The following is a 14,085-nucleotide window of genomic DNA, read 5'->3' on the forward strand; positions in this document are numbered from 1 at the left end:
ATAGCAGAAGAGGCGATTGGAATGGTTTCTGATGACACTTGCAAGAAGGCTGAGTAGGACTCCCCAAACCCAGAGTCTGCATATTGAGACAGAATCTGCATATCAGTGATCCAATGGAAGACACACAGAATGACAAGAACTGGGTCACAGAGGCTCCAGAGTAACCACTTGGATATTATGACTAACAGGTGCATGTTTAAAATCATGTACAAGCAGCATTTTGTTGCCATTAAATCCAGGATACCCTTCAAGCAATATATAAAGTTCGAGCCACTTAGTTGGGCATGCAACTCTCCAGAAATCTATTCAAGATGCAATGTATGCTTCGCTAGATACTTCAAAAGAGACAAGTAAATAAATAATCACCTTCAGAAAAATTAGCTGGTTGTATTTAATTTACAAGAAATAGAGGGAATTGCAATATCAATGTTCCATTGTCACCATAGCGACTCATTTCAATCACTGTGGGACCGGAGAAGCTAAATGTTGACTGGATTGTTTATTCAAATGGATGCATTGTTTTGTTACTTCTACTAAGTGTTCGTGATTCGTGTGAGGCTGTCTACTTCAAATCCTTTTAACGTCATTGGAGTCACATTTTAAAAATGAATGCTGTTTGTTAGATGTGACACTAGATGGCAGTCTTACCTAAATGTGCCTGAGCAGAAACTGGAAAACATAGTGACATGACGTGCGTTTATGTGCAGGTAAACAGAAACGAAGTTAAAATGAAGTCTAGTTTAAGACAGTAAATACGTGCGGACTGAAAGACAATGTCTATCATGTCACCCGATTGCTTTTATGGAATAAATGTTTTACATAAATAATATATACATTTATTGAACTGGCTTCTTGAGCCGTAAACAGAGCTGGATGCTTCTTTCTTTCAAGATACAATAAATAAATAAAACGCTTATGTTGAAAAGGACCCACATGTTTTGGTTATTGTTTACGCTGCATTTTTCACTGTTTCTTCTGAAAAGAGTGGCCATGACGTCTTGATGACATCACTGCTTACACAAAGGCGGACACGTGCAACACACAAGAGTAAATTATGCCATGTTGCAAAGATATTGTTATCGTTCCTTTCATCCTTAGAGGTCAGACACTATATGTGTCAGGTGTTGTGCCGAGAAAAGCACGCCTGCCGTGAAAGGCACCCGTCGCGGGAACGCGCATTTGCTGAAATTCTTCTAAATATAAAAGGCGGAAACTGCAGTGCTGTTTAAATCCACTAGATGCCCTAAGTGTGTTAAATTACAGCAATAAGACCCTCGAAGCAGTTATAAAATGCAATTGCTTTTATAAAACGGTTACTGCATACGCGTAGCATAGTTTCATAAATACCAATCAGGCATTTAATAATTTTATAAAGCAATTATAATTAAAAATTATTTTATAATTTTATTAAGCCATACAAATCAGGACCAGAATTGGCAGGATTTTTTTTGCCCATAAGCTTGTAAAAACTGACATTGTGCACGTAAATTGTTACACAGTAGTTTTTACAGAGCAAGTTTACTGCTTTTCAGGACAAATCAACTAATTTAAATGAGCTGCACCCCCCCCATATCTCCCACTAGGAATGTGTCACAAGAATGAAACTCACCCAATTAGACTGTATACGTTCTATAACCATACATTCATAATTGTTTCATGCTGGGGCGAACACGAGCAAATATAAGAGGGGGGTGCTTTTCACGGCAAGCCTGTTTGCCAGAAAATGCATCCCCCCATATCTCCCACTAGGAACGTGTCACAAGCATGAAACTCACCCCATTAGACTGTATAAGTTCTATAACCATACATTCATAATTATTTCATGCTGGGGCGAACACGAGCAAATATAAGAGGGGGGTGCTTTTCACGGCAAGCCTGTTTGCCAGAAAATGCATCCCCCCATATCTCCCACTAGGAACGTGTCACAAGCATGAAACTCACCCCATTAGACTGTATAAGTTCTATAACCATACATTCATAATTATTTCATGCTGGGGCGAGCAAAGGCACATTTAAGAGGGGGGTGCTTTTCACGGCAAGTCTTGGATCTTTCCGTCAATGTATAGTTTTTCATGATTAGATTACAATTTGTATGTGAAATATAATATAAACTCAGATGTACGGTGATATGGGACGACAAAAGTTTTAAACATATTCGCCTCAACTCTTCTTCTGGGAAAGCATACACAAAGCATTAATTGCAATTTAGTTCTAATTATTACAAGAAACTTTTTTTAATTTCGTTTGTAATTTAAAAAAAATCTGTAAAAACATCTTGATAACAAAAGAAACAATCTAGGAATTAAATAAAATATAACTCATAAAATCTTCAAGGCTTGCATTGTCAGAAAAGTGAAAAAGAAACATTTCCAAGATACTTTGACAAACACAAGTTAAACATAAACTACTTGGCACAGGTAGTAAAACAAATATTGCAGCAAGGGACACTTTTACTGGCATGCAGGACACAAGTAATCCACATCCACTGGAGGGCTCTGTACACAATCATGGTGGCACCTTTCACATCCGTCACAGCAAACCTGGGAAAACAGTGACATGAAGTGGTACATGTTTTGAATTATAGGGTATTTCTAAAAATAGGTGATATGTGAATAAACTGATTTTTAATATTCTTACTATTCCTTTAATTTAAGAAGTTCTCAACAACATAATCTTGTGTTCTGACTACAATAGGATTTCCTACATCACACCTTGTTCAATAGAGAGTAATCACATAAAATCAACATTAATAATGAATACATTAATAGATTATGTAGAAAGATGAAATTACTACTGCAATCGTACATTTTTTTGTATATTTTGTAATGTGAATAACCCACCCATTGTGTTTTACCCTTGTCCTCCATCCCACAATAAAAGCACAAGCCGCTTAGATCATCTGGACAAAAAGTATTCAACAAATAAATTCAGACTAACACAGTTTGCATTACACAGCAAAGATTCACTAGCACAGAGCTGCATTTTTATGATAGGCCTATTAATTGCATAAAACCAACAACATGAATTGATTAACATGCTGAGCAAAAAAATAAACAGACCTGATTCTCTGAGGAGGGAAGTAGCTATCTCAAGCCTCATCTTGTCCACTGCCTTCTGTGAGGTGTGAATATTTATCCCCTCCCCCTGTAAAATGTTCTCTGCAAACTGAAGCCAAGTTTGATTAGCAAAATGGCACAATCTATGCACTATGTCAACCAACACTAGGAAAATACCTAAATGTACATGTTACTTTATGAATGAATGACATCTACACTAATATTTGTTTGTCTGTTTCATTCTTATTCCAAGGTCACTGTAGTCATCTTGATCTAGTTTGTATCGAGTCCAGATGACCACTGTAGTCACCTAGATACAATCGTTATTCAAACAATTAAGTGACCACAACAGCACTGACAACTAGACGAGTCTTAAAGACAAATCGCCTGTGAAGACTTTGTCACTAGATGTCCACCTGCACAAAACCTCAGCTAAAACATGAGAACCAGACCAGTCCTCTGCAAAAAGGACTCCATTCACCTGTAAAACTGAATGAATATTATGAATGATATCAAACCACAAGAGAATTTCATTTGGCTGGATTATGACATAACTGTTGTATATTCCACTGTTTTGCACTCTATCTACCATTATCTATCTAGCAAATAAGGAATTGCACAAAAATATGATGGCTGTTATTGTGGTTTGCTCATTTTATTGGAGATTATGCACAGCATTGGTTATAGCCTAAAATGTATATTAACTGTTAATTTATTGTTAAATCACTGAACCCCTTTCACAAACAGTTTGGCCTATGTATGTCCTCTTACATTTTTATCAGTCAATTAGGTACATTTCTTGAATCATCCTTAAGATTTGCAAACCAGAGAAATTGAACATTAACCATTAAGTAATCCCAATAGAGCAGTGCCTTGCAGCCACCTAGAGGCGGTTTTGTTTTTGTATATTCAGTCACTTTGCATAAAAATCACAGACTAGTAATTCGTTAGCACTAATCATTCTTGCTTTTCAACTAGGCCAATCTAGCTCTTTATGTACTTGTAATTGTGTGAGTAGTGAAGAAATAAATTAGATGACTAACTTGTAAGACTAGTCTAAGTGGTTTATGCATCTGGCCCCTGGTATTAAAGGGCTCTGGTTTATAGCTTACTAGAAATTCATAATCGATTTTTTTTATAACATAGGAATTAAAAACATAATTGAGTGTGTGTCCAAAAACACATATATCACATGTGATCATATGTGTTTTTTGCATCTGAGAATTTCGTGTGTCTTTTCTGTATGGGTTAAAGGAGCAAATGTCAAATTTTTGGCCTCTTTACAAAACAATGTCTTCATAGGTGTATAAAGACCTTACATAATGAACCGTTGTGTTTGTTTTACTTGGAATAAGTTATTTTTATCTACATACATAACAGGCTCCATAGACGGATTTCGCCATATTTAGCAGCTATGTTTTGAACAGTAGCCCTAAACGGAAAAAACAGCTCTACAATCACGTTTCTTATATGTTGTAGCATGCAAGAAATATAGCTGAAATCAGTGAATAGAAAACACTGACACAAGTATAGAAATGTAACAATAACTTTTGCAATAGCATACAGGTTAAATGGATACTACGTCAAAATATTTTCTTAGGGTTGAACTTCGTTTTATCCCTTACTATTGATAGAAAACGTAATTCGCTCTGACAATGCCGGGCCCTTTCTGCAGTGTATTTATATCTGTATTTTAGATATGTTTTGTGATAAAACAACAGACAGTGGATTTCGATTATGCGTATACAATACCTACCTTTATCGGGGTGTACTCTACCTCTTGTTTGATAATATGACCGGCTGCTTGGCACACTGCACATTCTGACACCTGTTTAAAACACACACATTATATATATATACATTTGCCTCTTTACATCCTGGCCTCCTAATTAACCCCTATATGTTCTAATTGGCTTCGTGTAAATGTCTCTTCTCAAACAATAAGCTGGTATTCGTTGGGAGTTTTGGTGCAATATGGCTGCTGTCACATCATTCTGGTGGATACTGTACATTGGTGGTGATTGAGGAGATTCTCCCCTTCCATCCAAAGTGCTTTGAGTACCAAGAAATGTGTTATATAAATGTAATGAATTATTAACTATTATAATGATATATACAGTATATATAAAAAGCTAGAACACCCTATTGTATATTTTAGTTTTCTGTATCAGGAAATAATAAAAAAATGATCTGGGACATGGCTGCCCTTTACATTGGGAAAATACAATCTCAGATGAACAACAATACATGACGAATTACACCATGTCACGAAAAAGCCATGGGTGAAAAAGTAAGGACAGTTAAGACACCCTTATCACTTCCATAGCAATTAAGAGGATCAGTAACTAGACACTGCTAATCAAATGCCTTTGATAAACTGATCATCAGCAAGTGTGAGCACCTCTACTATCACCTTTATTATTCACATTGAGCAGACATTCAAGACAGCTGTCAATCTTGTCAGGTGTGGACAATGACATCCCAGCAAATTCACCCTAAGGCCAGACCATGCAGTTTTAGAGAAGTTCTAAACAACCCAAGAAATGTAAGCTTTGCGCAAGTTCTATCAGAAAGACTCCTCACGTCATAATCAATTACCAGTTAGCCTATCATCCCTCAGCACGTAGTATAAAAGGATTGTACTTACCTTCTCTTTCGTTCACAGAAACTAACGCACGAGTGAAATCCCCCATCCTCCCCTCCACCACCACCACCAGGTCTGGCCCCGTCCTCAGTTCAGGGGGTAGGCTCCGCTCCTGCCTTATCTTCAGGCAGGAACTCCAGAATCATTTTGCCATGATTCCTTCATCGGACGGGGCCTACGCCCAAACTATTATACAATACAAATATATTGTTACATAATAAATATCATATATCGTTCTATGTTTCCTGAGTCTTTCTGGTAGAACTGCACCTCATACTCTACAGACCTTGGTTATCATGGTAAATTCTGGTAACTTGCGAACAGACGAGTATGGCATGTCTAGAAGGATTGCCAGGAAAAAGTCTCTTCTCTCTGAAGGACAATGCAGCACAGCTAAGGTTTGAAAAAATCCAAGCTAAAACAAAGAAAATACTTATGGAACAATGTCTTTTGGCCAGACAAGACCAAACGGTAAGTGTTTTGCCATAATGCACAGCACCATACTTGCTGAAAACGAAACACATCATATCAGCAAAGACACCCCACAGTAAAAGTTAAGCATTTTTGGCTTGTTTTGTAGCCACAGGACTTGGGGACCTTGCAGTCACAGAGTTGACCGTGATCTCCTCTATATTAAAGACAAATGTGGGACCATCTGTCCAACAGATGAAGCTTGGCTAGTATTGGGCATGCAACAGGACCATTACTGTAGCCTATCTAAAACAGAATGTCCGAAAAAGAGAAGAATAATGGCGCAGTCACGTCCATATCTCATCTCAACTGAAATGCCGTGGCAATACATTACTAGAACTGTGCATAAGCACGATGCCCACATCAATGAACTGAAGCACCGCTGTAAAGAAGAACCAAACATATTGCTGCTAAAAGTGGACCTAAAAGCAACTAAATCATAAGGTGTCCTTACTTTTTCATCCATGGCTTTTACATTTTGGTTTTATTATAAAATAAATATACTGTGTAATATGTCATTTGTGTTGTGTTTTTGTAATTTTAAGACAGACCTTAGTGATTTTTTATTATGTCCTCATAAAGAAAACCATACAATTTAATGGGCTGTCCTACCTTTTTAACAGCCAATCAAACTTAATGTAATCTTGATGGCAAGCGGGAATCACTTGGCGCTCGTTGGTGCCTTGGCGTCTCTCGCCTTGCCGTGCATTTACGGGAGAGTTGCACAATAAAAGAAATGAGACCCCTGTTACTAGAAAGGGACCCAGACTTATAAAAAACTTTCCGAAACAAGTTGTTCTGCTCAAGGCGTGTATCAAGCACAGAAACACATCCAGCATAAGAAAGCACGTATAACAGTAAAGAAGTCAGAATGCATGAAATAGCATGTTACCCGATTTAAATTATTGATTTTATTGTAACATATATCAAAGGTATTTTTTCGTTTAGCATGGCGGAATAAGGTTTTGTAAACCTTTTAAATTGATTTAAAGGAAAATCAATTGATTTTTCAAAAATCCAGTGTTCACTTACCCATTTGTCGATGTCAGCAGACATCCCAGGCCAGAAAAACCTTTTTGAAATGGCGTCTCTGGTCTTTTTTTGTCCAGTGTGAGCACCTGTGGAACTGTCATGAAAATCCCGAAAAATGTTGTTATGTATATAATTTGAGGGAAGTGGTGGGCAATTGCAGCTGACCATACCAACGTTGGCCCAACGTTGTATTTCTGTCAGATAGGTTGGGCCAACGTAACCAACCAATATTGACGTTGGCCCAACGTCTGTTTGCTACCTGGGTAGCCTCCTCCGTGCCTCTAACCACTTTGGTTTTGATGGCTTTACCTGGACCTTTCAAATAGTGCAGTGCTCCATCTATAAACATAAAGTAGGCTATACATTTACATCGGATCAGGCTGAGTAACGTTAGGCTACGAGACAATGACAATATCCAGAGCACAATCCCTTTATTTAGACAAAACCATAAATCCTAACCAAAATTTACCTTCCAGGACATACTTTGAAGCCTTTCGTCTAATTTCATTTTTATCCTTCTTTGAAATGTTTGGCGAATACTGGCCTTTGGTTTTGTAATCCAGAATAATCTGGTATAGTACTGGATCCATATTGTCGCAAGTGTTAACCTCGTGTAGTCGTCGCTCTCTAATTCCGGGGTCTTAATGGGGCTCTCACAAATTTGCCTTCACCCGCAATTTAATAATAATAATATGCTACAATAAAGGCATTTAGCACCATATACTTATATGTATAGTTAAATGAGGTGAGTTTCATGCTTGTGACACGTTCCTATAGGGAGATAGGGACAGTCAATTTTGTGGCAGACAGGCTTGCCGTGAAAAGCACCCCCCTCTTAAATTTGCTCGTGTTTGCCCCAGCATGAAATAATTATGAATGTATGGTTATAGAATTTATAGAGTCTAATGGGGTGAGTTTCATGCTTGTGACACATTCCTAGTGGGAGATATGGGGGGGTGCAGCTCATTTAAATTAGTTGATTTGTCCTGAAAAGCAGTAAACTTGCTCTGTGCACGTAAATTGTTAGACAGTAGTTTCTACAATGTCAGTTTTTACAAGCTTATGGGCAAAAAAAATCCTGCCAATTCTGGTCCTGATTTGTATGGCTTAATAAAATTATAAAATAATTTTTAATTATAATTGCTTTATAAAATTATTAAATGCCTGATTGGTATTTATGAAACTATGCTACGCGTATGCAGTAACCGTTTTATAAAAGCAGTTGCATTTTATAACTGCTTCGAGGGTCTTATTGCTGTAATTTAACACACTTAGGGCATCTAGTGGATTAAAACAGCACTGCAGTTTCCGCCTTTTATATTTAGAAGAATTTCAGCAAATGCGCGTTCCCGCGACGGGTGCCTTTAACGGCAGTCGTGCTTTTCTCGGCACAACACCTGTTCCAAGCATTTCAGTCTTTTATTAATGTTTAGCACACAACGCAGGTTAATAATCTATTTCAACATAAACTGTAGTTCAAAAGCTGCTTTAAAGTTTCATTCTGAATCGAATAGGCGTTATTGGTACGAAGTCATATGTACTAAAAAAATGTAAACGTTCAAATTGATACTAGTTTTACGTTTTTTTTCACAGTTTTTACATAGTACATGGTATAGAAATGGTAATATACGAGACATAAAAACAAAAGCTACATTTAGATTGTGGTCTTGTGAGAGTCTGTCACTGTTAAATATGATGTCCACTTCAGTGCAGTATCTTGATAAGAGTGTGTAATGTGTAGAGAAACAGAGTTCGAAACATCAATTTAACTTTCATTTCACAAATAAAGACACAAGAAGCCATGGGTACAAGCCTTTTTATTATACTAAAGAACAACACATTTCTGAAAAAGCACACTGGCCTTCACTCCTCACAACGCTGACCAGGAAAGTAGTTCTTAACCTGTTTAGCTTTACCAGTAAAGTGGTGCTCTGGATTTAAAGCCTAAGAATAGATCATTCAGAAACTTTCACGTTATCTTGTTATCTAGATCTTAGAACTAATAGGTGTGCCTTGTTTACAAGCAATGGACTGAATTTTATATTGGCTTCTCCTTTTCCATTTTAAAAACACATACTAGCAACAGTTTATTCATGAAAAAGATGGAATCGTATCTAGTTTAAAGAAATACTACAGTCCTAGTTAAAATAATAATTCTATTTTTTAATTGCTGTAACGATATAAGGAAAGACAATCTCGACTAAATAAACACTCAAAATCTCAAACTGAAATTTTTTTAAGAATACTGAAACCACAATATAAAGTGTTTATGCATTATTTACCTGGCCATTGTGACAGCCGACAACAGAATCATCGGGATCTCCCAATGTGATTTTTTTTGCCTCTCCCAACCCAGCATGAAAAACAGTCAACAAGCGTTTTTCATGCATTTTAGAAGGAACATCTTTTAAAAATGATTATATTGTAACTGCACCTCCCACCTGAGATATAAAAAGGTTGACCTGTATTGAACGATAAACTAAACCTTAACTGTATAACAAAAGATTTTCAGCCAATTTAGAATCAGTCAATTCATCTCGGTTATGAAATAAATACAGTAATGCAGACCTAGATCCATCAGTGCAGACCTAGATCCATCAGAACTAATTCTTTTGTCATATTAAGACGATGCGTTTTGTATATCATAATTGCCATAGATTGCATGCACTTACTATGCAAAATAGTAAAGGTAGTCTGGGAAACATTGTCTAAAGCCCCAACATACATTCAGCGTGAATATTTGTATACAATCTATTAAAAAGAAAAACTTACAGAAATGTCTAGGTCATATCCCCCCTAAGAGAAAATAAACAGAAATTTGCATAAACAATTCAAAGCTTAAACCAAGATTATTTGCATTGGACATTTTAATAACAATTAAGCTCACTTAATTCCCCATTTATACATTTAAATCCCCATTTTAAATGGACACAAAAATGACTCTCCATACAGTAACATTGACGAGGTACATTTTTAAATATACACATAATGATAGTATTTGTTGTACCAAAGCTGATTTATTTTAGAGTTCTTCAAAAATCATGAAATATGGGGTAAAATATGAAAGACGTTTCTACATGAGATTCATATATTCCCTGTCATTGAAACAGAACTTAAAGCATAATAGACATCTTATGGAAAGATAGAAAACTTCTAACAAAAGACAGAATTTTCCATGTAGAACAAAAAAACCTTGACCTTTTATTTCCGCCCAAAAAATGCATAGCAGATTTTTTGAATATTACACATGGCTTTCATAGATGACTTGGGTTTTAGCTGTAGCACCACCCTCTTGTTCTGACTCTACCTTTTCCGTCTCATCAGACTCTACATCTAAAGGCAGTGGAGCAGCCAATAAGGGAGAATTGGCCGTTTCAGAAAGAGGCGGAGCTTCGTCATTGCAACATCCAGCTGCAGTTAATGGTGGATGAATTGAAACCTGTATGGCTATGTGTTGAGGCTGCTCATGAAGTGACGCGTCATCCGAATCCACAGCAGGGGAATCGCTCCTTTCCCTCTCTCTAGCTCGCTCTCGTTCTTGCAAGATGGTGAAAACGTCACCCGAGGTTCCAGCTGGCACCCCGTTGCCACCATCACCTTCATGACTCTCAGGTGCCTGTCGAACGAAGGTGTGTCTCATTTCCTCAACCCCAACAACCTCAAGAATCTCCTCCATGAATGTGCGACAGTTCATGATTAGCGGCGGAAGCGGTATGCTACGGGCCAGCTCCTCAATATAACGTGCAAACTCCATGGTCTTGAATTGTGTGACCTTAGCCAGTTCCAGTGTTTTTGCCGAGGTTATAATAGGAATACGCTTTGCGATCTCAAAAGCCTTCTGCAGCTTTTCTGCACCTTCCGTACGGAAAAACTCATTGATGGCCTTCTCTGTTTTCTTAAGATGGCTGCTCATCATGCAAAGTCGAGTAATGTTTAATATCATAATGATTGTAAACGTCACCAGACACACCACCATATAGTAGACACCCATATCGCCATTGGATAAGACAACGCGGAGTGTCACTGTGCAGTTAGCTGTGCCATACTCATTGGACGCCATACAAGTGTATTTACCTCGGTCTGCAAAAGTGATGCCGGTGATGTTCAGTATGCCATCGTCCAGAATCCACCATTTACCATCTACAGAAACAAAAGAGAACATTGTTAATTTGATAATCAAACATTAAGGTATTGACAAGCATGCTTATCTAGAGATGTCAATGACAAAACTGATTTCAACAACTCGCAGACTTTCATTATTTTAAAAGCACTAATCCAGGGTCAGTTTTCACCCCAACCAAGGTAAACTGATCCTTGATCCTCACCGGGGTCAAAGGACACTAAAGTATAATCAATCTGCGTAGTAAGTGCTTATGAGAATTTACAGCAAGGCTGTGAATCAATAACACTTTATTTTGGCACCACAGCAATGCATTTTGCATGTAAAGTAAAACATATTTGATCTTTGTCCATCGGAAAGCTAACAGGCAGCAGTTATTCAGAACAATAAAAAGGAATCAGAAGTGCAGATAAAAGTAATCTAGATTTACAGTAGCATTTCAAAGCATCCAATAAATGATCAGGAATTACAGTAAATGCACTTATAAAGTCTTATTATTTTGATTTTAAGTACTGCTTTGTGCACCTGTTTAAAGTTTTGCCCTAAGATCGACAATGGTAACAAACTCTCTCTATTTTAGGTGTTATTTATTTGCGAAAGAACACAATAAATTCATCTTTAATTTATTCTATGTTTTTACATGAATAAATATTGCTATTACCATGACTTCTTTTGACCACAGTAACCGAGAAATGAAAATCTGATTTTGTGACAGCCCTACTCCCCATTTACTCTTGTGTGTTGTAAATATTTTCAGACTGATGTGTCAGAGCGAAATCCGATCGTTCAACCGAAAAACAAAATACACAGTATCTTTCGATATCTCCAAAGGATGTTTACACCTCACTACATTGTTGTAGTTTTCTATTCATTGATCCTTGCAGGGCTCTCCTGATTTTGCCAAGTGGTTGATGTCCTTGGGGCAACCTCCACACATACCATACCACGTATATCACACCTTATCTACGTGTCCTTAATTTCTATCCAGGGGTGACTGTTTTATTAAATGCCGGTTCGTGTAATTCATTTAGACAATGTTTTAAAACAACTACAGGTCTTAGTACTGTCGACTTACCACTGTTCTTTGTGTCAAGCAGAAGTCCGTGCGAGTTGAACCACTGGACATTTGGAAAAGGTTCACCGGTAATATTACATTCAATTAAAGCACAGCTCCCCTCCCGGGCTATGATCTGGCTCATTTTGGTAAGAACCATAGGAACTGTGCCACCGCTATCTGACACGTTCCAGTTCTTGGCACTGTCTTCATCCACTGCCGAGATGTTTAAAGTCTCCGTGCCGCAGAAACTGATCGCGGACACTAAATAAATGATGAAGGTTCTGTCGACTCTGTTCATTTTCTCTGCCATTCTGTATCAACCGCCTAGATGAGATCCAATTTCTCACTGGTCCTCATGTTACATTAACAGGTAATCTGCAAGCGTCCCAGCAAGAGGATGACAAGCCACTGATCTGAAAGATCCTTTTTGTAGATGCATCACTGAAAACATGAAGGAAAATAGTGAAATCAACATTCAATCAAAACAGACTTGTTTTTACAGAGATGAGGCCTTGTAACTCACTATCAAGCAAGAAGCCTTGTAAACAACAAGACTTGTAAACAAACAAACCAACTGACTCGTACAAGGCCCAAAACACTAAAATATACTTTAAAAAGAGCCCTCCAGCTGTATTCATACCAATCCAAATGACTTTAAATCAATTATAGGGTGCAATATATGTCGTCGCTTGGCGTTTAACATAACGATATTCACCTAAGTATTACAGTTCCTGTTGAAATACAGAGCAATACACTTAACGTTACCTTTAAATCAAACTGCGCCAATGATTGTGAAGGTAATTTATACGACTAAAGAGAAGTCTAATTGTAGCATGTAAGTTAACCTCACGTTTCGTATTAGATAATAGCTTACGTATGCAAACATATCCACTTATTTATTACATACTACAATAAATAACCAACTGAAATAAGACATTACGTTTGTGTTTAGTGATGTTTACACCGCTCTAATATCTTAAGTGTTTTGCTCAAACGTTTAACGTTAAATCTGTCAAAACAGCTCGAGCTAACTGCGGCTAACTAACGTCACGCTAAACGTCATATGACGAGACAATTTCCGCGCAGGAAGACGGACAAATCGCATTTTAGCACATTAAAACCAACAGTTTAACACTAGACAGATACATTGATATCGTAAGTTTGCACATAACATAACATTAAAAACCAATGACCCTGTAAAGTATCGTGTGAATAATCGCTGAACACGCAGCTAGCCGAATAGCTTAAAACGCTTCACTTTGTTAAATCGACAGACTGCTTTGAACAAGATGTGACGTTTACACGTTAGATAACGCAAACTTACATAATGTCGCTCCCCTGCAGATAGCCCTCGATTCGTGTCCCCAAATGGCAAAGCTTTACGTTAAAAGGGTTTCCGTTCAATAGCGAACGATTGAGTCTCGACTCTCGACCAAACAGGCTCTCGAGAAATTTACTCGACAACACATACACGATTAGAAAACTGCTGAACGTTTATGACGGAGAATGCAGTAAGAATAAATGTGTCATTTTTGGCCTCTAACTCCTCCTATTTTGTTCACCTAGTCTCCCAATTCCACCCTCCCCTTTCGCATTTTGACTTAACTGACCCAGTTTTTCCTGCCGTGGGGTGTTATGAAAGCTCACTTTCTCACCCTGTTTGAATAACCCAATTTAGTTAGTATAACGTACAGTACAAAAATAC

The 14,085-nt window shown here is 37.5% G+C and overlaps 1 protein-coding gene across 4 annotated transcripts; it reads right to left on the reverse strand.

Annotated features, from left to right (window-relative positions):
- Nucleotides 1-9,002: 9,002 nt before the first annotated feature.
- mfap3l (microfibril associated protein 3 like) lies at nt 9,003-13,971 on the reverse strand. 4 transcript variants are annotated; one of them, XM_079458343.1, is made up of 4 exons: nt 13,705-13,971; nt 12,399-12,821; nt 11,278-11,343; nt 9,003-11,058 (listed from the first exon to the last, which is right to left on the reverse strand). In XM_079458343.1, the coding sequence occupies exons 2-4, from the start codon at nt 12,688-12,690 to the stop codon at nt 10,445-10,447; spliced, it is 972 nt and encodes a 323-aa protein (XP_079314469.1). In that variant the 5' UTR covers nt 12,691-12,821; nt 13,705-13,971; the 3' UTR covers nt 9,003-10,444. The 4 variants fall into 4 exon arrangements, with proteins under 4 accessions (XP_079314469.1, XP_079314470.1, XP_079314467.1 ...); XM_079458344.1 differs by lacking the exon at nt 13,705-13,971 and adding an exon at nt 13,146-13,462; XM_079458341.1 differs by having other exon boundaries at nt 9,003-11,343.
- Between the last annotated feature and the right edge of the window lie 114 nt (nt 13,972-14,085).

Source organism: Barbatula barbatula, assembly GCF_947034865.1.
Source record: "Barbatula barbatula genome assembly, chromosome: 1".
Taxonomy (NCBI): Eukaryota; Metazoa; Chordata; class Actinopteri; order Cypriniformes; family Nemacheilidae; genus Barbatula; species Barbatula barbatula.

Bases quoted from the DNA above. Each gene is read 5' to 3' on its own strand.
- mfap3l (XM_079458341.1), bottom strand. From the start codon at position 12,690: ATGGCAGAGAAAATGAACAGAGTCGACAGAACCTTCATCATTTATTTA. The intron at 11,344-12,398 runs GTAAGTCGACAG...TTGTTTCTGTAG, and splicing joins GCTTGACACAAAGAACAGTG to ATGGTAAATGGTGGATTCTG.